Source organism: Myxine glutinosa, chromosome 12 (assembly GCF_964187855.1).
Source record: "Myxine glutinosa chromosome 12, kmMyxGlut1.1, whole genome shotgun sequence".
Taxonomy (NCBI): Eukaryota; Metazoa; Chordata; class Myxini; order Myxiniformes; family Myxinidae; genus Myxine; species Myxine glutinosa.
In genome coordinates this window covers 25,433,218-25,461,116 of record NC_136272.1, presented here as the reverse complement: position 1 = coordinate 25,461,116, position 27,899 = coordinate 25,433,218, and the positions used below count along the sequence as shown (strand labels likewise).

The window sequence follows — 27,899 nt, the reverse complement described above, 5'->3', positions numbered from 1 at the left end:
TGTTTTGTGGATACAGTAAGGGGTAAGGGAGGGGCAATGTAGGTTACCTGGTGGGGGGGGGGGGCGTACGGTAGGAACGTACCTGTCTCACCTGTTTCCCATGTGCCCCCCAGTGTGCATTACCTTGAATTGCATGCACTTTTGCGCCCTTACCACCTTACTCACTTGTCTTCTTTTGTCTCCCACCTCCGAGGATCTGGCTTTGGGGCAGAGAGAGAGGAGAGAGAGGTGCTGGCTCCGCAGTTGTGGGCCTGTACTTCCGCTGCTTGCTGCCTGGATCGATACACCATATGGACCGCAATTTTTGTGGCCGCCCACCATGGACCGCAGTTCTTTTGCGGGCAAGCACCACCCGTTGATGGACCTCTGGGTCAACGTGGCACCTATGCCATACAGGTGAACCACTTTTAGTTGGCCCCCTGACGCCACAATTCAGAAATGGACGCGGTTGGCGCCTTTCTTTATTTCTAAAGAAGCCAGAAGGCCAAGTGCACTCCATGAAGGCAAGACCAGCGGCAGAACATCGGCCGGCTGCGACACCACCGGTGACCATGGACACTTGATTGTGCATTGTTATTGAACACTTTATTGGTGCACCGGATGGTGCTGACTGTGCGTATGGGGTGGTGCTTTTGGTGCTTGGACGGGGTGCTCTGCGCATTATTAAAGGCCGTAGGGCCACAGGGCACTCATGGGTTGGTGTATCGATGCTGGCATGCGTGCTCTCCCTATGCAAAACATCTGCATGTGTTCCTCAAAGAACAGGTCCTGGATCGTAGTGTAAATATCAGTCTTGTATAAATGATGCTCCCTACCGGCTGTATGTTTAGTTTGAGGATGCTTTCCGCGATTCGGTTGTCCTGTGGGTGTGTTTCTGTTAGGAGAAGGGTGCAACGTCGCAGGAGGACATATTTACTCATTTGTGACCATCTGTAAAACTGTCGCACTCAGGGTTGAGTTAATAGTAGAGGGAACTACATCTGAGTGCCACACTAAAGTAGGTAAAAATTTATCGGGTCGGGACGCCCCGAGGTAGAGAAGGGTGCAATGTTGCGGATATGGGATTTGCATCCATCCATATCCGCTTGTAAATATTCCCCTATTTCCTCAATACTTCCCAACTATCCCCAATCCCCCATTCCCTAGTCCCATTTTCTGTAAACAACACTCTGTAGACCCGACCTCCCCCTATTTCCCCCATTAAATGTCGCATCCAGGTCCACCGCATCTCACGTAGACAACTATAGGACATCTTGCTAGTTATTCTTAGTCTATGTCAGTTAAGGACTCGTTTCCATTAATTCTGACCCTTTGTTGCACCAGAATGTGATTGTATGGCACCGTTAGGAAGTTTAGGACCTCCCAATACCTCCCCGCAGCTCTTCCTCACGGTTCAGCAACAACAACAGCAACGGCGGCGGCGTGCACAGGGAGTGCGCGTCCTCACTCCGGCTTGGTTGGTAGGGGGTGTTGGGAGGGCATGAGGCCTTCCCAACGAGCCGCCATCGAACATGTGCTCGACGGGGTTACCAAATAGGGGCTCCCTGTCATCAGCTCCTCGTCAAGGGCGGAGCCCGGTAACCCCCACACCCAATGGAAGCGGCGGACCGGTCCCATCTGGGGCGGAGCCAACCAGCCGAGGGCGTGTCACTCCCCGCTGAGCATGCGCAGGAAGAGGGAGGTGACGTTAGATGCGCGCTGAGCTTGGAGCAAGCAAGACGTACCCTCCGAGCGCTGTGAGGCCTCCCTGCATCTCTTGGACCGTGCTTGATCCTGTCCCCGAGCCAAGGTGCACCTTGTGCTATCGAACTACCTGTCCTTCCCTGCCATCAATCCCTGTGTAAGTCAGCCTTGTTCCGTTTGTCTGTGGTCTGTCTGGGATAAGATAAGACTGTAATTAAGTGCCTATCTCTTCTGTGTCTTTACCTCACTACCTTGTAATCTACCCCTTTTCTCCACCACTGTAATTATATCCTCCTCCGGAGGTCTTGAGAACTGTACCCCTTGCGTCGTTTCATCTATCCCAGTCGTTGTGTCCTTTCCATCCTTGATTTAGCATAGCGCGATTTGGTCAACGTCTGGGTGGAATCGGGGTCTAGTCGGGGAATAACTGTTAGGTCGCGGTAATACACCCCCGCTCGGTCAAAATAACATCTAAACCGCGTCCGTAACAATATATATATATATATATATAAATAAATATATATATATATATATATATATATATATATATATATATATATACATATATATATATATATACATATATATATATATATATACACACATATATATATATATACACATATATATATATATATATATATACATATATATATATACACATATATATATATATACACATATATATATATATACACATATATACACACATACACATACACACATCAAGTGTATCTGAAGAAAATTGACTGTTTAAGTGACCTTGACCTTTTGACCTCAAAAACCAAGAGGCTTCCAGCTCATCACTACCTCTCCCAGGTGGTAAGGTTAAGTTTCGTGAAGAATGGAGCAAAAAATGTCAGCTTTCGGTGATTGACATACAAACAAACAAAGACAGACAGAATAACAGAACAGACCGATCAATATACTTGCAAATGTTCGATTTTGCAATTAACAAAGAGACAGGGGTGAGAAAAGACTTTATGTTTGTATGTATGGATGGACTGCCTTTGTCCCATTGGTTGGACAGCTGGCCAGACTCCACCCACATTGATAACCTGAAAGAAAATCATACGTCTTTTGTGAAGTTTATTTTTAAAGGCGCAATTTTGTAAAGGCACATAGGCCTCCGGCTTCAGGCATCTGGTGACAGCGCAGCCAGTGCAAATGGAATTATCCGAGCAATATAACCACGATGTATTATATATGCACATAAGCAGTACACATGTTTTTGCTTCATGTGTGAAACTCAGGTTATTTTCATTATTTTATGGAACGATCGCAGCAGTCTGTAGCGTATACACCGCCAAAATGAAGTGATGAGTAATTTGTATAATAAATTGAGGATTTTGTATGTAATTTTGGTTTTAACCCGAGTTTTGAAGGCTGAATAGTGTGAAAAGACATACAGAAGGGTTGCCCGTCGTTTTCACGGGTTTTTCTGCTGGTATAAAAATAAGCCCCGTTATCACGCACAGGACTTCCGGTCCCTCGAGCGACGGGGCTTGCTTCGATCTCTCCACGGCATCAAAGTTTGAGTGTTTTCCCGTTCGTTTCTTTGTCAAATTTCCGCTGCGTATTTTGTTGTGTATGTGTTATTGTGTGTTTCTATTTGGTTTTGGTTTTGTAGTTGTTGCAAATTTGTGTGTAATTAGTCGTTTCTTTGTTCGCGCCTCGTGCGGCCTGGTGTCTCATGCGGCCTCGTCTCGACTTGTGCCCCGCCCCCTATATCTCGTTTTTCTTTCACCTCTGCTCCTGCTTTCTCAAATCCACGTTCTCACTTAGAGACTTTTCCCAGATTGTTTTTCATGGTTTTGTTCAAATATTTATTTAAATATGTTTAAACTGCAGCCGTGATGCTGACGCCGCCCTCCCCACCCCCCCAGAATTTCCATGTTTTAAACGTTTCCCATTGTGTACCCTGGATTAGAATAGGTACGCCGTATCCCTGCGTGTCGTAAGAGGCGACTAAGAGGGTTGGCGTCAGGAAGGGCATCCGGCCATAAAACATTGCCTCAAAAGGAGAACCATGACAATTACAACTACACGTGGGCAGGGTACAGCCCGAAGTGGAGATCGGTTTCTGAGGTTTGGGACATGGAATGTAGTGACAATTTTTTTTTTTTTTTTTTTGTATACTGAATCGAGGCTCGTGAAAGAGCTAACATTTACTTCACAAACAAATCGACCAGACAAACAAAATACACAAAAAGAGGGAGCGGAAGACAAGATAGGGAGAAAAGGGGAAGCACACAAACACAACATCCGAGAGCAGGGAGATGTGTGGAAGGGAGAGGGCCCGGGGGGAGGAGGCATGGGAAGGGGTGGGGGGGGGGGGGAGGGAGAAGTATAAAGCACAAGGACACCAAGGACTTCCAGGACAGAAGTTGGTATTTCAAAAAGTGGAATTGGGGTGAAATTAGCGGGGGTAGAAAGGATCAAGGTTTTGGATGGGGGAAGATAAGAGATGGTGGTGAACAGCTGTTTTAAAGACTTGGAGGGTGGAGTGGGATTGAAGAGAGTGAGGGAGTTTGTGACAGGGATATCAGGAGAAGTGGTGGAAGTAATGGTCAGAAGAAGAGTGGACATATGTTGTGTGCAAGAGACGAGATGGAAGGGAAGTGGTGTGAGAATGGTGAAGGGTAGGCAGGGACAGAAATACAAGTTTGTGTGGCAAGGGTGCCCAGAGGGAGTGAATGGTGTTGGTGTCCTGTTTTCTGAGGAGTTTGTAGACAGTGTGGTGAGTGTGACTAGAGTGAGTGATAGGTTGATGATGGTGAAAATGATGATTGGAAAGCTCTTGGTGAACGTCATCTCGGGATATGCTCCGCAGGTTGGTCGAAGCAATGAAGAGAAGGACAAGTTCTGGTGTGCGATAGAGAAGCTGATGGAAAACGTGAAAGATGAGGAAGTTGTTGTGGTAGGAGGAGACCTAAATGGACATGTGGGAAGGAGTATGGATGGTTTTGACGGAGTTCATGGGGGTTACGGATATGGTGTGAGAAATGGAGAAGGTGAAAGGATTTTGGAGTTTGCTGATGGAGCTGATTTGTTGATTTGTAATACTCAGTTCCAGAAAGAGGATAATAAGCTTGTTACATACACGTCAGGTGGGTCGACGACTACCGTTGACTACCTGATGGTGCGTAGGCGAGATAGGGGGCACCTCCGGGACACAAAGGTGATCCCGGGGGAGGAGGCTGTTTCACAGCACCACTTGGTTGTCTGCGACATAAGGGTGAAAGGTGCGAGGAGAGCTCGGCGGGTGAAGTACCAACCGAGAATGAAGGTGTGGAGGTTGAAAGAGGTGACAGTAAGGGAGGCATTAAAAGAGAGGCTGAGTAGGGTCGAGGATGATGTGGTTGAGCTTGAAAGTGGTTGGATGTCAATGAAAGCTAGTCTGTTGGGAGCCGTTGGTGAGGTATGTGGATGGACAAAAGGACCACCGAGGCACTCAGAAACATGGTGGTGGGATGATGAAGTTGGAAAGAGGATTGACGAGAAGAGGAAGATGTTCAAGGAGTGGCAGAAGGTGAAGGGTATGGGAGCAGAAGCAGCAGAGCATGAAAGTTATAAGGCAGCCAGGAAGGCTGCAAAGAAAGAGGTAGCAAAGGCGCAGGAGGCATGTAGGAAAATGTTCGGAGAACGCTTGGATTCGGAAGAGGGTCAGAAAGCAGTATTCAGGATTGCAAAGCAGATAGCGAAAGAGAGGTGTGATGTGATGGGGGTGAGTTGCTTGAAGGATGAAGTGGGACAAATCGTTGTCGACCCAGATGGAATTAAAGGAAGATGGAAAAGATATATGGAAATGCTGTTGAATACAGAGAATTAATGGGATGGCAACATAGAGAGTAACCCAGTTTTAGGACCGGCAGAGAAGATAACTGAGAAGGAAGTTGAGGAAGCGATAAAAGCAATGAAAGGTAGAAAAGCGGGAGGGCCGACGGGAGTTGTGGGAGATATGTTGAAGGCAGCAGGAAGTTGGGGTGTGAAGAGAATGACAGAGATCTGTAATCTGGTGATGAAAGAAGGCCGCATTCCAGTGGCTTGGGAACTGAGTACCCTCGTCCCTCTATACAAGGGGAAAGGTGACTCTCTGGAGTGTGGCTCGTACCGAGCGATAAAGTTATTGGAGCATGGAATGAAGGTATTGGAAAGGGTGTTGGAGAGGAGGATAAGGAAGAAAGTGAAGATCGACGAAATGCAGTTTGGATTCATGCCAGGAAGAGGAACGATAGACGCGCTTTTCATTGGGAGGCAGTTGCAGGAGAAGTACATGGAGAAGAGGAAGAAGTTGTTTCTTGGATTTGTTGATCTGGAGAAAGCATTCGATCGGGTTCCACGCAAAGTATTGACATGAGCATTGAGGAAGTTAGGAGTGGAGGAATGGTTGATCAGAGTAGTGATGGCAATGTACAAAAGAGCGCGCACAGCTGTAAGGACGAAGGACGGGAACAGTGGTGAGTTTGAGGTGAAGGTGGGAGTGCATCAGGGGTCGGTACTAAGTCCACTACTATTTGTAGCTGTGATGGAGGTGCTGGCTCAGAACGTAAAGGAGGGTTTACCGTGGGAGTTGTATGCAGATGATCTGGTGTTGATTGCGGAAAGTATGGATGGACTGAAGGAAAAGATGAACACGTGGAAGGAATGTATGGAGACAAAAGGTCTGAAGGTGAATATCGGAAAGACGAAGGTGATGGCAAGTGGTAAAGCAAGTGGCGAGGTGGAAAGAACTGGGAAGTGGCCCTGTGCTGTGTGTCGGAAGGGTGTCGGAGTGAACTCCATTCAGTGTACAATGTGCGCTGAGTGGGTTCATCAAAAATGTAGTGGTCTGAGAGGGTCATTAACCAGTGTGGCAGCGACATTCAAATGTAAGGTGTGCACAGAGGGAGCTGCAGATGGAGGAAATGTTGAGTTGGATCTTGGAGACGGCGTGAAGCTGGAAGGTGTGAAAACATTTTGCTACCTCGGAGACATGCTGAATGGAGAAGGTGGATCAGACTCGGCAACGGTTGCTCGAGTGAGATGTGCATGGAAGAAGTTTCGGGAATTGAGTGGCGTGCTGATGATGAGGGGAGTGTCGCTGAAGCTGAAGGGAAAGGTGTATGCTGCATGTGTGAGAAGTGTTATGATTTATGGGAGCAAGACATGGGTAATGAACGTAGAGCAGCAACGAAGGTTGGAAAGGGTGGAAATGCGAATGGTTCGACGGATGTGCGGAGTATCGTTGAGAGAGGGGAAGACAAATGATGAATTGCGAAAGATGATGGGAATAGAGCCTGTGATTGATGCTGTGAAGAGGAACAGGTTGAGATGGTTTGGTCATGTGTTGAGGAAGGATGAAAGTGACTGGTTGAGAAGAGTGATGGAAATTAATGTAGAAGGAAGTAGAGGACGGGGAAGACTGAGAAAGACTTGGCTAAGGATGGTGGAAGAAGAAATGCGGGCAAGGGGGTTAACAAGGAGAGATGCAGAAAATAGGGCAAAATGGAGAAGATTGTCATGGGGACCGCAAGGCTAACCCCTGCTCTAGCAGGGAAAATGGCCTTTAAAATGCATGTTGTTTGTTGTTGTTATCACGCACAAAACCTTGAAAGCGTGTGTATTCAACATGTGCTTTCACCATTATTTCACACACAGACTTTGGTACATGAGAAAAGGTCACTTACTTTTGGATTAATCTTGTCGAATAATGAAATTTCATTGAAGAACGAATGATCATCTGTTCCGCCATGACATCTGATAAAGGCACGGAATTTTACACACACCACCGAAGACGGCACCATTTCATCCAACAGCAAATGACATTGAAAAATTAATATGCCCTGCTTTCTGCTTCAGTCAACACGTTTTTTTTTTTGCACATCCATGGCTCAAATTTTGCTTCGAATGAAGTGGTATTATTGGATATAATCCTTCATAGAACAGCTTGCCAACTCAACTCTTGGGGGAAGCTCACTATACGCTGTTCAAGGCCAGTGAATAAGAAAAGCATCTGTGGAGAGATTCCCTTCCAACGGGGTGGGCTGGAAAGTCTGGCAGGATAGTCTAGAGGTACGCACAGTGTGCGCCCCTGAGCCATCTCACCTTGGATAAAATTTTGGCCCAACCATAAATTTTCATCCCGGTGTTATGCATTTCTAGGGCGAGGCAACAGTGTGTGTACCATTCCTCGGATGGACGTTAAACCATGTGTCAATTTTAACTAACATCCACCATCGTTTGAATTGACAGAAATAAACAAACACATCATGTTTAAAATGTCACAAGATAATAATGAAGAGCCATGATAATCGAGTAATAACAGCCAATCAAAACTAGAGGTTCCAGGGAACCTGAACTCAACTGGTCTATATCAATATGGTTAGAATAGGCATAATAGAACCACAAACTATATAGTTTATATGTGCTAAAGAGGTACAGTAACGTTGAAGGTATCTCATGTTTAAACAGGAAACTAGAAAAAATTGAGTTTTAAGTGAGGCATCTATATAATAATACCGTAAGGACTCGACTTTGTTATCCCTTTTACGCCGCACCCAGTGACCCGATGCCCACGGCACTAATGGATTTACGATCTACGAACCGCGCTCTTTGTTTATCACGTACAGCCATACTCTAAAAATCTGAATTAGCCGACGTTGGGGCCCAAAAGCATCCGATTAACTGCCGATACGACGCCATCTTACGACGCCATCGTATTGGCGTCTGCTGGGCGAAGGCGAAGCGAGCCGTCCGCTGATTGGACAGTCGAGTGGTGTGAACATGGGTGGTGTGAACCAAATGGTCTTTTTATTCCCTTGAACATTTTAAATTAGGATATATAAGGAAACGTCTTTATCGTCATTTTAATAAAGTTAAATGGAGTGACGTTGCGATACTCGGGGTGCGTTGCATAAATCCTCGTAACTCAGAGAGGTGTAGCAGGTGGCGAGACGTAAGGAAGCTTAAAGATAACGAGCTGAAAACAGACGAACGATATGTCAATCTCTTTCTACACCGAACGGAAATAAAAGTATGAGAGCGGGAAGGCATGGCCTGAGCACTTCGAGCAGAGAGGACTGATTGGACTTAACTTAAAGAGAAAAAATTGGAGCTTAACGGAAGAAGATCCCATGAGCGCTCCCCTATGCCATCCATAATGGTACACTCTATCCATACACCACATCCTCCCTTCCGTGGATGTTCCACGGGTTTCGGCTCGTGAAAAGTAAAACTACAATTACTTTTCTCAGATTTCAGACTTGAATTTATTATATGTGTTGAGGTTTGTTACATACTGTCTACACACCAAGTTTCAGCCTTCTAGCTGCATTAGGAAGTACCAGATTGACAAAAATTGATTTTTCAATATGGCTGCCCTGCCGCGACCATTTTTGGGCGTGCAACGCCCAAATGCAATCCCAAACTAGTTTATGTCTTTAAGATGAGGCATAACAAGTTTCATCAAATTTAATCAATATTTGTGACTTTTAGAGCGTAGACGTCGAATTGTTTACAGACGACAGACAGACAGACGACGGACACTGAGTGTCGACAAAAACTCAGCTGGACATAGTCCAGTTGAGTTAAAAAAAGGAACTATTAAATCATGCAGGCAGATCAAGATACGTGAAGCAATGCAGCAACTTTGCTCCAGCAGTGTGTTACAACCTGAAAATGAGCTTCTGTTCCTCGAAAGAAACGTGCACATCTTTGCTGTCTTCAATGCAAAACTCCACAAGGACATTTTGCCGGCGATCGTACCACTTTGTAGTAGCAGGGTGTCTGAAACAGGATACAAAGATGGAAAGGGATTATTGCTCAAGGAAGAACAGTGCTGGAATCATTTATTTACCTTAAATGGAACGACCTCTCCACCCCTCTCCCCTCCGCCCTCTCCCTTTGTTATGAGGAGCATTTAATCGGTTAGACATAAATAATGACAAAATGATTTTTTTTTTTATGCCTCCGCCGACAAAGTCGCAGAAGGCATTATGTTTTCGGGTTGTCCGTCCTTCCATACGGGCTAAAACTCGTTTTTCTCAGCGACCATATGTCCGATTGAGACAAAACTTTCAGGGTAGGAGTGACACCCGTGCAGAATGTTTTTATGATAACTGTGATGTCATAGGTCACGTGGTATGGCAGCCATCTTGCATTAAAAGCAAACAAACAATTATAATTTCTTGGAAACCGCTGAATGGAAAAATTTGAAACTTGGCACATTGTCAAGTACTCCCAATGGGGAACAAAAGCACGATGATAACGACATCATAGGTGAAGGGCTGTACCAGCCAGAAATGTTTTAATCGAATTCCTTATCCTAAAAATCTGAAATTTCATGCACATGATCTATGACCCATTTGCATTGGAATATTAAATTTATGACATCATCGGTCACATGGTTTGGCAGCCATATTGGATTGGAGGGAAATATTAAATAATTACATCTCTGAAACCGCTCACACTATCGATGCGAAATTTTACAAATATCATCTAACAGCACGAGCACTGTTGCATATAGTTTGAAAATGATGATGTCATAGGTCACGTGGTTTGGCAGCCATCTTGGATAGAAAAACAAACCTTATCCGATCAACACGAAACTTCACAAACGTGATCCCCTACCCATACATATGCAGAGTGATGGCATCTACCCGTTGTGGGACTATGCGGAGGCATATTGGCGACAGTCACATTGTTCTAGTTTTTAATCAGATGAGAATAAAACTCTTCCTTGTCAAATATGCAGCTCTTTTTGTTTACAAGTTAATGGGTTGGCCTGTTTAAGGTTCTCACCTGAGCACTTAGCTTCATAATGCTGGCATTTGAGGTTAAAATCCCACATGCTGTGCTGAATTGTCTATAAATCCATTAAAATCCTCAGATGCGTGAAATTCTTTATTTTCCAAAAGGTAAGCACATTTGCTCTTTCACCTTGGTCTGAATCTTGACCCAGCTATCAACTGTCATCCTAATGTTTCGCATGCTGGAATCGATATAGGGTCAGTGTGAATAAGGGATCTGTTCAACCTTGCACATCATTACCACACACAATGAAGGTCCCGCCTCAAATCCCTCAACGGTTTTTTTTTTTTTTTTTGTATACAAGATCGAGGCTCGTGAAAGAGCGAACATTAATCACACAGAAAGACAAACCGACACATAAAACATATAACATCGGGAGCGGTAGACAAGATGGGGAGAGAGGAGGAAGGACACAAACACAACATTATTTTGAGAGCAGGGACCGAGAGACATGGAGACATCGAGAGATCTGTGAGAGGGAGAGGGCATTGGGGGGGGAGGCATGGGAAGGGGAGGGGGAGGCATGGGAAGGGGAGAGGTATAAAACATATGGACACTGCCAGGACTTCCAGGAAAGAAGTTGGAATTTCAAACAAGGTGGATCTGGGGTGAATTAGCGGGGGTAGAAAAGATCAAGGTTTTGGATGGGGGAAGATAAGAGATGGTGGTGAACAGCTGTTTTAAAGACCTGGAGGGACGAGTGGGATTGAAGGGAGTGAGGGAGTTTGTTCCAGAGGCGGGAGAAAAGAGGAATGAAAGAGTGAAGGTGAGCAGAGAGCCGAGATTTCGGCAGTTTAACCATCAGAGGGTTGCTGGCAGATCTTGTGCGACCTGTAGGAATATTTGGGGGACAGAGCACAGAGAGAGCTGGGGGTGCAAGGCCGGAGAGGAGTCGGTAGAAGACAGAAAGACCACCTACCTGCCTGTGGTGAGTGAGTGAAAGGCCCTCAGAGATAGCTTCATCGCGGGAGATTCCAATAATTCTGAAAGCTTTGGTTTCGACAGCGTGAAGCCGAGCTAGGTGTGAGGCAGGAGCACCGGCCCATAGGGGAGAACAGTATTCCATTGAGCTGCGGATGAAAGCCTTGTATGTGGTGAGGAGCTCAGGTGTGCCGAGGAAGGACTTCGCACGACGGAGGATGCCCAGTCGGCGACTGGCTTTGGAGGCCAGCTTGGAAATGTGGTTTTCCCAAGAAAGATCATGGCAGATAGTGAGACCCAAAAGCTTGAGCGACAGAACTTCTTGGAGAGGATTGTTGAGAAAGTAGATGGGAGGGTTGTCCAGTCGATCTTTTCGGAGAGACATAGTAAGAGTGTGAGATTTGTCAGGATTGAAAGACATGTTCCACTTGTTTGACCAGTCTGTGATTTTGCCCAAGTCTTCAGAGAGTGAGGAGGCTGCAGACTGCCGATCTGAGGGCAGAGGAATGGAGCGGCAGAGAGTGGAGTCATCAGCAAAGAGATAGAGAGGATTTTCCAGAGAGTCGGAGAGATCATTGATAAAGACCAGAAAAAGCACAGGGCCCAGAACACTGCCTTGGGGAACTCCAGCCTGAACAGGAAGGGGAGTTGAGAGAAATCCATTCAGGGCCTCATCCGGTGAGCACAAACTCTTGTAAAATACTTGCTTAACTACACGAGCGTAGCAAAGGGGGCACTCCAAGTACTGCTTCGGAAGATGTTCAGAATTGAGGGTCATCAAGCTAATTTACAATGATGAAATTGGTAAGTGAAATTAGCAGAGGCCTGAGGCGATGATGGAAACCAGTGGTTAATCGGTTTTTAATGATTAGATTAATGACGATACCCAGAGAACCAAAAGGATGATTCGGGAATCTTTTCATTTTGGGTGAAAGTTATATAAAAGTGTGAACTGCAATTAGAACCGTTACAAGCAGCGGTATAAAGTCCAACTCCCATTGCCTTCAGCCTTCGATAAAGCGAGTATTTTTTTCTTTTTGATCAGCACAAAACATTTGCAACTAGAATGGCACCCTTCGACGTCGCGATGTTGACCGATATGCCTCCGCCCACATTATTACATCATTATACATACTTGTACCAAGTTTGACTTAAATCCCTTCAGCTGTTCTCAAGTATCACATTTTTACCTGACATGACCTCAAACATTTGATGCCAAAATCTAATCAGTTCATCTTTTTATCATAATATATACGTCTACCAAGTTTGGTCAAAATCCCATCACTGGTTCACAAGTTAGCTCGGTAACAGGATATTTACCGAACATGGATATTTACCGGATATCTTTTACCTCTATTACACGGTACGCTAAGCACCTTTTTACCTCTATTACACGGTATGCTCAGCACGTTTTACTTCAGTACTACACGGTAAGCTCCATACGTTGGTACCTCCGTATTACACGGTACACTCACCCCCTTTTTGCCTCAGTATTACATGGTACGCTCACCTCTCTTTTTACCTCTATTACACGGTACACTAAGCACCTTTTTACCTCTATTACACGGTATGCTCAGCACGTTTTACTTCAGCATTACACGGTAAGCTCCACACGTTAGTACCTCAGTATTACACGGTACGCTCACACCTTTTTACCTCAGTATTACAAGGTACACGCTCAGCACCTTTTTACCTCAATATTACACGGTACGCTCCATACGTTAGTACCTCAGTATTACACGGTACGCTCACATCTTTTTACCTCAGTATTACAACTACAAGGTACACGCTCAGCACCCTTTTACCTCAGTATTACACGGTACGCTCAGCAAGAGCAACAAAGGGAGAAAAAAAAGGGCAAATAATTTAAGTTAGGTGGAAGTAAAACTTTGCAGACATGTAATATGGAATAGCCTTAAACCGAAGTTACTCACCGACATAAGCAAACTATTTACTATTTATATAGGCCTACAGTAACATTTTGAAAAAACGATGTAGACGGACAAGTAATTTATAGCAAATGTACAGAAAAGTTGTGATACTCTATATTAGTATTACATTAGTGCCAAGTCCTGCAATTAGTCCGTGTACCGTGACGTCACGAGTCCTCCAAGCACTTGCTGCAATAAAATTAAATAAACTATCTTCAATCAAGCTACTACCATTTCAACAAGACCCATAAGTTGACTTCGGTCTACCAGAACCACCACATCTTCCACAAATCCTGGCGACAACCCCGGTACAGTATTGTCCAGACCCTATAAAAGCGATTCGGTTGTTAAGGGCAACGGCGGAGTCGGGGTTCTTCAAACGGGCAAATCGCGCGGGAATCGAGGTAAGACCGACGCGCAGAGCTACGGCCGTGCACAGCGATCTCCAAACTCGGCATCGAGTGGGCGAGTCACGGTGTTCGAGAAGCTGAGGAAAGCTCGTCGCACAATCCGAGTGACGGGATAATTCGAGCCAGGCCGGAGAGGAACATGATGGGCCCAACAAGTAACACTAACATGGACTCTCTCAGCACGAGTACAGGTGGTCAAGGCCGCGTTTCCTGCACTAATCCGTTCTTTACATCGACAAATCTCCGTGTTAGAAGTGGTTTGTAAACTAATCGTACCTTATCGTCGTATCTACCACAATGCCCGCCATGATGCTCGTGAGGAACCAAGCGGAAACTGCTTTCTCTCGCCCACCCCACTCTTTTCGATTCTTGATTGTGTCAGGCACAGATATTACAAGACGTACGCGGATTTAATTTCCCATCGTACGCTTTCACCTGTGTCGTTTGTTTTATTTTAATTTTCGGTGCTTTAGGTAACAGCAGACTTAGAATCCACAATTGAGAAAAGGGCTGAGTTAAACCGGTTTATAGCTGTACACCAACACTCCCACAGTGAAACCGCCGTCGCTTTCTCCGCCGCAGTAATAAGTTTGAGGGAAAGGCCAATTGCCAAAAGGCCAATTTTAATTTTCGGTGCTTTAGGTAACAGCAGACTTAGAATCCGCAATTGAGAAAAGGGCTGAGTTAAACCGGTTTATAGCTGTACACCCACAGTGAAACCGCCGTCGCTTTCTCCGCCGCAGTAATAAGTTTGAGGGAAAGGGCAATTGCGCGTGATGTTTACGTCATAAGCACGTGCTTTGAAGCTCCGCCCTCACGGTCGCACCAAGCCACCAACTCGCCATTCACGAGAATCCACGGGTGGATGGAGGTGGCGGCCCTAAGATGAGTTACCGGTTTGATTTTGTGTTGGTTTACTAAAACCTGCTCGTGGTGGCCCTGATTTTACTAATCTTATCGGAGCAGGTGGAACAACCCCAGGAAGTGTCAATGTCTATCTCTAGGCGGGTGAGCCGCTGCCCTGGGGAGGGTAGTGAAACCTGGAGTCCCTTTATATACATACAGGTGCAGCCGTACAGGTGGTTACGACATGTGTCCGGAAAATTCTGGTCACGTGGTCCGTGTGCGCCATTTTGTGTCCATTACTGTGAATCGGTCGGTTCCATTCTGTGAGAGGGCCAAATACAATTTAAATGCAATTTCATACATAAAATCCTCCCCTTTTAAGTCAAAGATTACCAAGAGCAATATTTCCCCCCAAAAAAAATGTAGCATTACGTGTGTGCAAATAAAAACAAATGGACCTCGGGTAGACGGCCCCGGTCAGTAAGCAGACATGGGGATTATTCTGCCCCTGTATGTGTCAACGTGAAAACAGAACACAGAGAAAAACAAACTACTTCAAAGATTCAAACGGTCGGGTGCTTGAAATTTAAAAAAGGCCAAGATAATTGAAATATTGAAGAGCAAGATTGAATAAAACTGTCCAAAAACATTAAGACTGCAAGATATATTGTCTGCAATTGTCTCCCTTTTACAGCCATCACATATGAAGCATTACACACTGCCTTTACAATTAAAGTGAATAAAAAAGTTTCAATTATTTTATAAAGATTTTTTTTAAAATCCACTTTCACATTAAGGGGTACTATAGTCAGGTACACTATGTTTTTTCGTTCAAATTTTTTGGAGATTAGCAAAACTATACATTTTTGGAATATTCAGAGCATGAGGAATCCAAAAATTAATGTTGGCATTTGCGTAGACACCTTTGCGAAAATGACACTCAGGACAGTGATGAAGATCTGTAAAACCATATTCCTGAACGGTGTAGACCTAGTAGATCCTGTGTAAAGGACTTATAGTTCAATCTGATACTAACAAGGCTGCTTTCTTGCTTTATAAACCCATACCTATAACTTCAAAGGACTTGCAATATCATGTATTATGTAATACAGTTATATCACAAATATAAAGACAATGGTTTTCAATTACCTTTGTTTGTTGCTTTTCTATAATCCTGAGCACTATTTTGAGGCCTTTATTGGATTCCTTGACTCAGAAAACATAGGTTTAGCATATTTAATTAAGTTTCTCGGTTGACTAGAAGCCGAGATAGCACAAAATATGTATTTTATGGCGGCCATTTTGAAAATCCATAATGGCGGCCACGCAGGTGTCTGTGCAAATGCCAACATTGATTTTCGGATTCTCCATGCTCTGATGATTCCAAAAATGTACAGGTTTGCTAATCTCCCAAAATTTTGAACGAAATTATATTTGTTAACATAGTGAACTTGACTAATATGTCTAGATCAATAACAAAAAACCTCAATTTAATCCATTTTAAATTCAGGCTGCAACACAACAAAATGTGAACATTCAAGGGGTCACTTTCTCACTCAAAAAACGTCAGTCACTTTCTGAAGGCGCTGTATTGTATATAACTATAACGGCACTGGTAGAGAGCTTACCTCCGCCAGGCGGAACGGTACATTTTGGATCACACCGATGGTCCAGATCTGGATATGGTAAAAAAAAAACACTTAAAAATATAAAAACACTCAGTCCAAAATCGAATCAATTCTTCCTTGTCACACACACAATCTGTCCACCAACTTTCGTCTGAATCTGTCCACAACTTTTTGAGATATTGTTGAGATTTGAGATATTCTTTTTGAGATACGTCTGAATCTGTCACAGACAGAAAGACAAACAGACAGTGGTGAAAAAACGTATCCTCCGTCCACCTTGCGGTGGCAGAGGTAATAACATTCCTCCACTTTCGTAGTCAGCACCTGGCTCTCAATGGGATAGACTCTTGTTGGAATGTTCCGGTCCAGGGCTCAGCTCATGTGGACGACTGATCAACTCTTGCTCCTACCAATTCATCTAAGCTAAGTTCCCTGGACAAGATACGTTGTCTCCCCTTCACGGCCATTCATGGTGTCAAACCCCTCCATGTTATTACCACCCTCCCAACCCCCATTTGCTCCCCCTTCGTGCACCACCTTCTCATCCCGTCTTCGCATAAAGATTGTACATAAATAATGATTGTGCATAAAGAAAAAAAGGCAACATCCCTCTCCTCTCTCGTTGCCTCTCTTGACGAGTATGTATCCCTCTCCTTGATTTCTAACCCCGTCCCCACGACCCCCACAAGGCCTTACAAAAAACCCTGGATCTAAACCTGCATAGAATTGGGGGTGACAAGAGAAGATCGTGCATTGCTTGCTTGATGCCATGGACCTATGCAAGATAAATAGTAGAGATAGGGGGAAACACCAACGGCAGAGTAGAAGGCCAAAATAGAGGGAGACTTGGACAAACAATGGGTGTGGGAAGGAATAGGGGCAGGAGAGGTTACATGGGGTGAACAAGATTATGCATGGGGTGGACAAGATGGATAGAGAATGATGGATACCTGGATGGACAAGATGGATACCTGGGGGGAAGAATGAGATTGAAGAGTATGTGGAAGTTGGTTCCACCGACGGGGGGAAAAACCTTGATCTTTTCTACCCCCGCTAATTTCACTCCAAATCCACTTTTTTACCAACTTCGTTCCTGGAAGTCCTTGGTGTCCTTGTGTTTATACTTCTCCAACCACCCCCCCCCCCTTCCCCTTCCCACGCCTCCTCCCCCCAAGCCCTCTCCCTCCCACACATTCCCGATGTCCCTGCTCTCAAATGTTGTGTTTATGTGCTTCCCCTTCTCTCCCCATCTTGTCTACCGCTCCCCTTTTTATATACTTTGTTCGTCTGTTTGATTTGTTTGTGTGATAAATGTTAGCTCTTTCACGAGCCTCGATTATGTATACAACAAAAAAAAAAAAGCAGTGATCCGTGACAACACGTTGACTCCGTGAGCGGAGGAAATCAGGAATCCAGCAATGAAGGCCTTCTTTGCCATAATAAAATTTATTTTGTGCCATCACCTTTAATAGCAAAGTGCAACTTTTCTCAAAGGTGAAGACTGGTCTTCCACTTCACAAAACACTTGTGGTTTTGGTTGTGATGCCAGGCTTCGGCGGCAAAGCAAATGGGGAGTTTCAGAAAGTCTCCTTGTGACAGAAAATGGAAAGATGCCCCTTCAATCCTCACCCACCACATGAGGACATGGTGCACCTTTCCATCCTCAGCCGTGATATTACGCTCACCTAACATTTATATCACAACGTGGCTGAAAGTTGTTGAAGTCAAACGCCAAATTTGGAGAGTTCGTTGATAAACAACTTGCCAATGGATTTCATGCACATTCTATTATTATTTTTTACATGATCTGAGGCGAGTAGTGGAACAGCCACACACACATCTCACAAATATGGACAAACAGACAAATACAGAAGACACAACTCAGGACTGTCAGACGAGAAAAACAGCCACTGAGCTTTGGGGAAGTGATGTCACTTCCTGGGACACCCTGGGTACAAGCGACGCCACAACAATGGCACTGCTTTTCTCACCGCACACAGCAGGGAATTTCTTCAGCAGGAATGTCCTCTGCATGGATAACAACATATGGGGATATCCTTTTAAATGCAGAACATCAAGCAAGGAAGGAGCACGTACCATTTTTGAAGTCTTTGATATGACTCGGCCGCAGTTGGAACCACCAACCTCCCAGACTCGGAGCAGATGCTCGAACCATTACATAACCAAGTCTTGTTTTCTGCACAACCGTGAATTTTACATAAGCTTGAATGTCCGCCACAGTTTCATATCCAAAATGCTTTCATAATGTGTGGTGTTAAATGCTAAAAAATCGAGTTTCATGATTTAATCCACATTGTCAGCATGCTCAAAAATGAGCACATGCTTCATGTTACATGAGTGTTTGGATTCGCCCGTTTGGTGCTCCCATCCGTGCATGTACTTCATGATGGATCTCTGTTAATTTGTCCATTGTCTACTAATGTCCTTGTCCTGCATGTGACATACTGTATGTACAAGCTACTCATATCACTGGAATGGAAATGCATGAGGGACATAGACACCATTATAGAAAAGAAAAACACTTTATTAAAGAACACGTCTCGGACCTAAACAGCACAGGGCAGCAGCATTAAGTACAGTGTGAGTCTCCTGTGAGAATATATCCGACATTCACATTTTCAAAAGATTTGGCTCTTCTTCACATTCTGGCTCGCCATGTTCAGAGCCTTTCCTTGAATCCTGCTTCCAATGTGCAGACATATTCATCAAAACAGTGTTTTAGGATCATTCCTTTAAGGTTTAAGTTAAACATTCTGTACATAACCCAAACGTCTAAAAAAAAAAAAAAAAAGATTGATTTGTACAAACTGTTCGCTGTCATATCCACTATGCACAATGTGTTAGAAAATACATACAAATACATAGGTTAAATCTCTCCTAGAATCCACTGCTGTGATCATGTGTTGGAGGAGACCAAGCGTGTTAAATGGCACAGGCACCCCAGGTGCTTTCACTCCCACATGTGACATTCGCTTTTTCAGTTCCCACACTCTCCTGGAGCACACCAGGCAGGGTTCGCACTGCAGCGCATCATCCTGACATTGGATTATATGTAGAAGGTCACTTTTTACTTGGTGTACGCAATGCATCTGGCTCTTCATGCTTGGCCTACACGTGCTTTTTGTCAGTGTCTCCAATCAGATTCTGCACAAAGTAAGGAATCAGGGCCACGGCAATAAGTGGAATGGCAGTGCTCTTCAAGAATATGGCTGTATAAAAAAGAAGCTCGCTCTGGCTTGGCAGAGGGAGGGAATCAAAAAAGTGGATGATCACAATGGAGGCACTGATGCAAACGAGGCGAAAAAACAGTGAGGAGTACTGCGAACACAGTGAATCTTGTGAGGAAGGGAACCTCAAAGCCAGGCCCAGGCCCACTAGTATGCCGAGGTTGCGCATTAGGCCTGCAAACGGCGAAGAATCCAGGTGCACCCACTCTGGCCTCGCGCACCATTTCCTGGCAATGTCGACTGTCCACAGTAGGTCGACGCCGAGGATTCGCAGAAACAGGTAGAATCCAAATGCGGAGAGGAAGAGTAGTAACGCGGCACCCACATAACGCTGCAAAGCCGCCGTGTGGATGAAGTGCAAGTGCTCGAAATATTCAGCCACCAACACACCTGCATGCAATCATTCGGCAATGCAACGCATCGAGTTATATCTGGACAACATATCATACTAAACATCTACAACTCCATAAAATTTGTAGAAATTGGTTCCACAAAGTTGAAATAGTTTGTTGATGTGAATATTGCTCCTGGAACACAGCAAACGTTGAGCTTCTGACAAGGTGTGAAGGCCCGAGCAGAGGTGTCGAGGTGGGACACGTTGGACTACAAGCATTCTCACTGTCTGGGGGTGGTTTGATTATTTATTTGTGCCCAGCACTAATTTAATGAATGCATAAGTTTCCCTTCATCCCCAACTCCTTCAACACCTTTCCATTCTGATAGAAAATAATCTGATACAAAGCGCTGCATGGGAATTGAAGGGATGTGGAAACATTCGTGAAAATATAGTCAGATCATTATCATCATCATGTGGCACACTCTATACTGTCGAGCATTGGTACTGCCAAAGCCAAAGTAATTACTAGGCCACAATCCTGGTCGGGTTACCACTCCACTTCAGGAAGTCAGGGCAGGAATTTGTAATTTGGTCACGGTACCGACGAGAGCTCGCCTACTCTCCACCAGGGGGCAGCATTTCACATCACGAGGCCGGAATGCTCGAAGCAATGCAAATTTTTGATCGAAGAGGGGATTGCCAAACAGGCTCCCTGACTGAGCCAGTCATCATTGTCACAACCCAAATGCAAACATCGTCTTACTGATAGCGGAAAACATGTCAGCAATACGGCAGGAAAAGCTGCCCAGAGTGCTGATATACAACGACGACAGAGGATTGCACAAACAAAGTTCTGTGGATATCAAGGACTCACCAGCCACGGCACCCAGAATGACCTGGTGCGGGAAGTGAGCAGCAACAAACAGCCTCGAGATGCAGACGCTCACTTGGATAATGCAGAACATGGTCCACAATGGAAATTTTGCATACCTGCAGCAATCATGGAGAGGAAGTGTTTCAGATAATAAAAGTCCAAGTGTCGTTAATGAATCCCGGCAGTGACGCAAAGGGGACTGATACCTTACCGGTAGCTTTGCTTGGGAAGCATGTGGCTGGCTAGGAAAGCGGACACCATGACGTACCAAACGCATGACGAGCCCATTGCGTGCCCCGATGGACTCCCTGCGCACATAAATCAAAGTTGCTTGTTGTTCCTCCAGGTCGGCGTCTTTCATCCAAAGTTTACACATACATTTGATATCCACCACAACCTTTTTTACATCCACATGAATGCTGAAGGTAAGCTTATAGGCCAACTCAGAAGTCATTATCAACTCCACAGTCGTGGCCAAAAATATTGGCACCCTTGCACTTTTTTAAAATAATGCACCATTTCTTCCAGAAAATTGTTGAAATTAAAAAATCTTTTGGAAGTTGTAAGAAATAATTAGATTTCAAGCAGGTGATTCTCCTTTACTTTGGAATTGAACTCACCAATGGTGAGTTGCAGGTGCCTGCAATATAAAAATCACTCATTCAACAGTTTGAAGAGAGAAAAGGAGTCATTCTGCTGTTTTGTGTCACTGTGTGTACCACAATGAGCATGGAGAAAACAAAGAAAACCAGAGAATTGTCTGAGGAGGTCAGACAATATTGTAGCCAAGCATGGACAATCTCAAAGCTATAAGTCCATCTCCAGAGACCTTGATGTTTCTGTATCCACCGCACGCAATGTTATCAGGAAGTTTAAGGCCCATGGCACTGTAGCCAACCTCCCTGGATGTGGCCGTAAGAGAAAACTTGATTGAAGATTGCAGCGAAGGATTGTTCGAATGGTGAAGAAAACACCTCGATCAACTGCCAAACAGATTCAAGCTTTCCTTCAGACACAAGGTACGACAGTTTCAACTCGCACCATCCATCACCAACTCGATGAAAGGGGGTTCTTTGATAGGACCCCACTGCTGAGAGAGACAAAAGAAAACCCAACTGGAGTTTTCAAAAACACACCTGAACAAGCCAAAATCCTTCTGGGAGAATGTCCTGTGGACCGATGAGACCAAATTACACCTTTTGGTAAAGCACATCATCTCTATGTTTGCAGAAAATTAAATGAAGCCTTCAAGGAAAAGAACACCTTCCGTACAGTCAAACATGGAGGAGGTTCAATGATGTTTTCGGTTTGCTGTGCTGCCTCTGGCACTGGATGCCTTGAATGTGTGCATGGCATCATGAAATCAGGAGATTGCCAAGGCATTTTGGAGCGCAATGTTCAACCCAGTGTCAAAAAGCTGGGTCTCCGTCAAAGGTCATGGGTCTTGCAGCAGGACAATGACCCCAAACACACTTCAAAAAGCATCCAGGAATGGTTCAAGACAAAATGCTGGACTGTTCTGAAGTGGCCAGCAATGAGTCCAGATCAAAATCCCATTGAACACCTGTGGGGAGATCAGAAAACAGCAGTTGGGAGAAGGCACCCTTCAAATCTGGGAGAACTGGAGCAGTTTGCACAAGAAGAGTGGGCCAACCTGCCAGTTGAGAGGTGAAGGAAGGTCATTAATGGCTATAGGAAGCACTTGACTGCAGTTATTTTGTCCAAAGGTTGTGCTACCAAATATTAAGTTTAGGGTGTCAATAATTTTGTCAATGCCATTTATTTTAATTTTCTGATTTAAAAGGATATAATAAGTTGTGAATCATAAACAAAGGTTCTGTCATATTAACAGTGAAATAAAGAATTGTGGAGACCAAATACTTTTGTCAATTTAAACTTATTTTTAGAGAAAATTGTGAGTTATATGCAAAAAGTGCAAGGGTGCCAATATTTTTGGCCACAACTGTATATATTGATGCTATTACATTAGTGATATAATTCACCTTTGAGCTATCTCGTCTGGGTTCGATTCCGAAGCCGACTTTAAACTGTTCCTTGCCAAATTATGAATTCCTGCCAAAATGTTTAAACTACAGGGGACACTGCATCATCAGAACAATCACACCATCAGAAATGATACAAAGCAGCGGAGCGTGCGAGATTAATGAATGCTAGCGAGACGGCTAACATCCAATCCTCCAATCAAACATCCAATCCACCCTAACCCTAACCCTAACAATCTCCACCTTAAGACTCAGAGGTTTCCACCTTAAGACAACGTCACAAATCACTCTACCATTATAGTGTTGCAAATTTTATGGCTAGACTATAAATTACACTAGAAATTGCACACGTTATATCATTTAAGCAATGCTCACCTGCTCCAGTCTCACATGTAATCGGAAACTGTTTCAGCTCAGGTATGCTGTCGTTGGAGTACATGTGGGTCTCGTGCACCCACCAGTATGGCCGATGTCCAAACAGCACCCTAACAGAAACACAGAGGGAAGACATATTATCAAACACCATTGTAGGAAAGTTTTTTTTTGCTGACTTCAATCACCATTATTCATAAAGGAAACAATAAAGAGCAATCAGAGATTGCAGACCCTTGCCAGGAGGTCCTCGGGGATAGGTCCTCGGGGTCTTTTGAGTCCTCGGGAGTTTTTACGGGTCCTTTGGGTCCTCAGGATATTAGGTCTATTGGGTCCTCAGGATATTAGTTTTTTGGGGCTCCTCGGTCTTTTGGGTTCTGGGTCTTTGGGCAGGGTCTTTAAATGTCTTTTGGGTCTTCGGGGTCTTTTTGGGTCTTGGGGCAGGGTATTTAAAGGTCTTTTGGGTCTCCGGGCAGGATATTTAAAGGTCTTTTGGGTCTTCGGGTCGGGTCTTTAAAGGTATTTTGGGTCTTCGGGGTCTTTTGGGTCCTATCGATATTTTGGGTCCTCGGGGTCTTTAGGGTCCTCGGGGTCTTTTGGGGTCTTCACGGCCCCCAAAAGAGTTAGTGGGGTATGGGATATTAGCTTGTGTGGATGGGTAACGATCCTGGGATTGGTGTAGCGCAGGCACGATGGGCCGAATGGCCTCCTCCTGTGCCAAAGTTCCTTGTGCAGCCTCGTGTCCCCATTTTCAAGGTTTCACGACATGGACATTAAAAATAAATAATAAATGAATTACACCAGCGCAAGAAAAAACACCGCAGAGTGCCGTATGGTATCGTGAATGGTGTATAGATGTGTGAACGTTATCAGATTAGTAGATATTTCAAATAACGATCATTTAGATGTTTGTTCTTTTCAATGTGTTGATCGAAAGTTCTTTTTGCTGATTTGCCATTTATGACGAATTTGTTCGCCGTAACCCAAGGTGTTTACAGCCGAGTGTTTGTTTTTCTCGTAAGTGCTTTGACAGCATTCTGGAAGCACGAGTGGCGCGTTGAGTGTGAAAGAGGTGCAAAGATAAAAAGTTGCGAAATAACGAGGTTCAAACGCTGACCTGAGCTTCATGTAAAAAGTGAACGAAAAGGGAGGAGGAGGTGGAGGCAAGACCTCATTTCATTGCACTCACCATTTAAACATGAGGTTGATCCAGTCCCCGATGACCAGTGACCAGACAATCTTGGTGCCGACCCTGCGGTCGATGAAGAAGCAGATGGGGAAATAGACGAGGAATGCCGTTCGAATGTCCCCCACGGCGGACATGAAGTTCAAGTAGCCCTGCACGCCATTGAAGGACGTCTGGATGTGTTGGATGAGAGAGACCTCTCCGGTTTGCAGAAGATCCATGGTTTCGCGATCTGACTGGTGCGGTCGCCGCACATGTCGCTTTTATAGGCGGTGCGAAGGTGCCGGTGGGGGCGGTGCGGGGGCGCCGTGGGTAACCGAGGGATGTACCCGCCCTTTGTGCCGATCGGAGTAAACAACAAAACAAGTATAATGGATAACCAAACACACAGCACTGAACAAGGGCAGCATGCAAACAACACCCTGGCAGCATGGACACATGTTGTTCAGCAGGGCACGCGGCATGCAAACAACACCCTGGCAGCATGGACACATGTTGTTCAGCAGGGCACGCGGCATGCAAACAACACCCTGGCAGCATGGACACATGTTGTTCAGCAGGGCACGCGGCATGCAAACAACACCCTGGCAGCATGGACACATGTTGTTCAGCAGGGCACGCGGCATGCAAACAACACCCTGGCAGCATGGACACATGTTGTTCAGCAGGGCACGCGCCATGCAAACAACACCCTGGCAGCATGGACACATGTTGTTCAGCAGGGCACGCGGCATGCAAACAACACCCTGGCAGCATGGACACATGTTGTTCAGCAGGGCACGCGTCATGCAAACAACACCCTGGCAGCATGGACACATGTTGTTCAGCAGGGCACGCGGCATGCAAACAACACCCTGGCAGCATGGACACATGTTGTTCAGCAGGGCACGCGGCATGCAAACAACACCCTGGCAGCATGGACACATGTTGTTCAGCAGGGCACGCGGCATGCAAACAACACCCTGGCAGCATGGACACATGTTGTTCAGCAGGGCACGCGGCATGCAAACAACACCCTGGCAGCATGGACACATGTTGTTCAGCAGGGCACGCGGCATGCAAACAACACCCTGGCAGCATGGACACATGTTGTTCAGCAGGGCACACGTCATGCAAACAACACCCTGGCAGCATGGACACATGTTGTTCAGCAGGGCACGCGGCATGCAAACAACACCCTGGCAGCATGGACACATGTTGTTCAGCAGGGCACGCGGCATGCAAACAACACCCTGGCAGCATGGACACATGTTGTTCAGCAGGGCACGCGGCATGCAAACAACACCCTGGCAGCATGGACACATGTTGTTCAGCAGGGCACGCGGCATGCAAACAACACCCTGGCAGCATGGACACATGTTGTTCAGCAGGGCACGCGGCATGCAAACAACACCCTGGCAGCATGGACACATGTTGTTCAGCAGGGCACGCGGCATGCAAACAACACCCTGGCAGCATGGACACATGTTGTTCAGCAGGGCACGCGGCATGCAAACAACACCCTGGCAGCATGGACACATGTTGTTCAGCAGGGCACGCGGCATGCAAACACCACCCTGGCAGCATGGACACATGTTGTTCAGCAGGGCACGCGGCATGCAAACAACACCCTGGCAGCATGGACACATGTTGTTCAGCAGGGCACGCGGCATGCAAACAACACCCTGGCAGCATGGACACATGTTGTTCAGCAGGGCACGCGGCATGCAAACAACACCCTGGCAGCATGGACACATGTTGTTCAGCAGGGCACGCGGCATGCCAACAACACCCTGGCAGCATGGACACATGTTGTTCAGCAGGGCACGCGGCATGCAAACAACACCCTGGCAGCATGGACACATGTTGTTCAGCAGGGCACGCGGCATGCAAACAACACCCTGGCAGCATGGACACATGTTGTTCAGCAGGGCACGCGGCATGCAAACAACACCCTGACAGCATGGACACATGTTGTTCAGCAGGGCACGCGGCATGCAAACAACACCCTGGCAGCATGGACACATGTTGTTCAGCAGGGCACGCGGCATGCAAACAACACCCTGGCAGCATGGACACATGTTGTTCAGCAGGGCACGCGGCATGCAAACAACACCCTGGCAGCATGGACACATGTTGTTCAGCAGGGCACGCGTCATGCAAACAACACCCTGGCAGCATGGACACATGTTGTTCAGCAGGGCACGCAGCATGCAAACAACACCCTGGCAGCATGGACACATGTTGTTCAGCAGGGCACGCGGCATGCAAACAACACCCTGGCAGCATGGACACATGTTGTTCAGCAGGGCACGCGGCATGCAAACAACACCCTGGCAGCATGGACACATGTTGTTCAGCAGGGCACACGTCATGCAAACAACACCCTGGCAGCATGGACACATGTTGTTCAGCAGGGCACGCGGCATGCAAACAACACCCTGGCAGCATGGACACGTGTTGTTCAGCAGGGCACGCGGCATGCAAACAACACCCTGGCAGCATGGACACATGTTGTTCAGCAGGGCACGCGGCATGCAAACAACACCCTGGCAGCATGGACACATGTTGTTCAGCAGGGCACGCGGCATGCAAACAACACCCTGGCAGCATGGACACATGTTGTTCAGCAGGGCACGCGGCATGCAAACAACACCCTGGCAGCATGGACACATGTTGTTCAGCAGGGCACGCGGCATGCAAACAACACCCTGGCAGCATGGACACATGTTGTTCAGCAGGGCACGCGGCTGCCAAGCAACACCCTGGCAGCACGGACACATGTCGTTCAGCAGGGCATGCTGCTTCCAAACAAGACCCTGGCAGCACGGACCCATGTTCAGCAGGGCATGCTGCTTGCAAACAACACCCTGGCAGCACGGACACATGTCGTTCAGCAGGGCATGCTGCTTCCGAACAACACCCTGGCAGCACGGGCACATGTTCAGCAGAAGAACCTGTGCGCAGCAATCAACAAGCTGTTCGCGGTGTTACCCATTCAGGCAGCATTATGATAGATGCCTTTAGGGAGCACTCGCGTGCAGAAGTTACCTTGCAACAACCCAGCTGCATAAAGAAGCACAATCGCATCGACTGTGCCGTTTCTCGCCAAGAGCATCCAGAGGATAGAACTGTAAAGTTATCGCTTCAATTGAATACTAAAGGAATCATTCATAAATAAAATCCTGCATGGCGTGTATCCGTATTTAACTATTTGCTTACTTTATTTCAGTATCAGCAAACTTGACAGCAATTAATACTTCACTGCTTATAAACAGCAACCAAACTGTGTGCATGCAGCATGGAGCATTTGGACGGCTTTCAAAAGCAGCAACCAAAGAGCACGTGTATGCAACCACCACACAAGTCGCAGGCAACGCTTACAATGTTTGCATTAATGAAGTGCTGAGCATGGAGGCAGAAGTACAGCTGTGTAAATGAGTGAGTAGCACCCGAGGAGTATGTAAGGACGAACTCGGGGAGCAGGCGACGAATCACCTGGAGAAGACGCGAGGAAACATTTGCGGATCATGCAAGGAAGCACTATGGATGGAAACAGGCAAACAAGCCTCTCGGGATCAGGCGAAAAAAACAACTGGATACCAGGCAAACAAGCCACTGCAGAGCAGGCTTAGAAGCAACTGGAGAGCAGGCTTAGAAGCAACTGGAGGGAAGGCGAGGAAGCAAGCCG

The 27,899-nt window shown here is 46.0% G+C and overlaps 3 protein-coding genes across 3 annotated transcripts in view; all 3 read right to left on the bottom strand.

The window, feature by feature from the left end:
- The window catches only part of PTGES3 (prostaglandin E synthase 3), a 37,115-nt gene extending 22,800 nt beyond the window's left edge, over positions 1 to 14,315 (bottom strand). Inside the window, exons 1-3 of the mRNA XM_068133005.2 lie at positions 14,012 to 14,315; positions 9,337 to 9,450; positions 7,353 to 7,422 (exon numbers count right to left, since the gene is read on the bottom strand). Coding sequence (XP_067989106.1) covers positions 7,353 to 7,422; positions 9,337 to 9,450; positions 14,012 to 14,043 — 216 coding nt within the window. The 5' untranslated portion in view covers positions 14,044 to 14,315. The remainder of the gene's footprint in view (positions 1 to 7,352; positions 7,423 to 9,336; positions 9,451 to 14,011) is intronic.
- A 4,418-nt stretch (positions 14,316 to 18,733) lies between these two features.
- G6PC2 (glucose-6-phosphatase catalytic subunit 2) lies at positions 18,734 to 24,558 on the bottom strand. Its single transcript, XM_068132994.2, has 5 exons — positions 24,233 to 24,558; positions 23,047 to 23,156; positions 20,880 to 20,976; positions 20,669 to 20,784; positions 18,734 to 19,847 (listed from the first exon to the last, which is right to left on the bottom strand). The coding sequence occupies exons 1-5, from the start codon at positions 24,448 to 24,450 to the stop codon at positions 19,339 to 19,341; spliced, it is 1,050 nt and encodes a 349-aa protein (XP_067989095.1). The 5' UTR covers positions 24,451 to 24,558; the 3' UTR covers positions 18,734 to 19,338.
- Positions 24,559 to 27,625: 3,067 nt separating this feature from the next.
- The window catches only part of LOC144888507 (uncharacterized), an 82,894-nt gene continuing 82,620 nt past the window's right edge, over positions 27,626 to 27,899 (bottom strand). Inside the window, exon 7 of the mRNA XM_078766598.1 lies at positions 27,626 to 27,706. Within this exon, the coding sequence (XP_078622724.1) occupies positions 27,703 to 27,706 (4 nt within the window). The 3' untranslated portion in view covers positions 27,626 to 27,702. The remainder of the gene's footprint in view (positions 27,707 to 27,899) is intronic.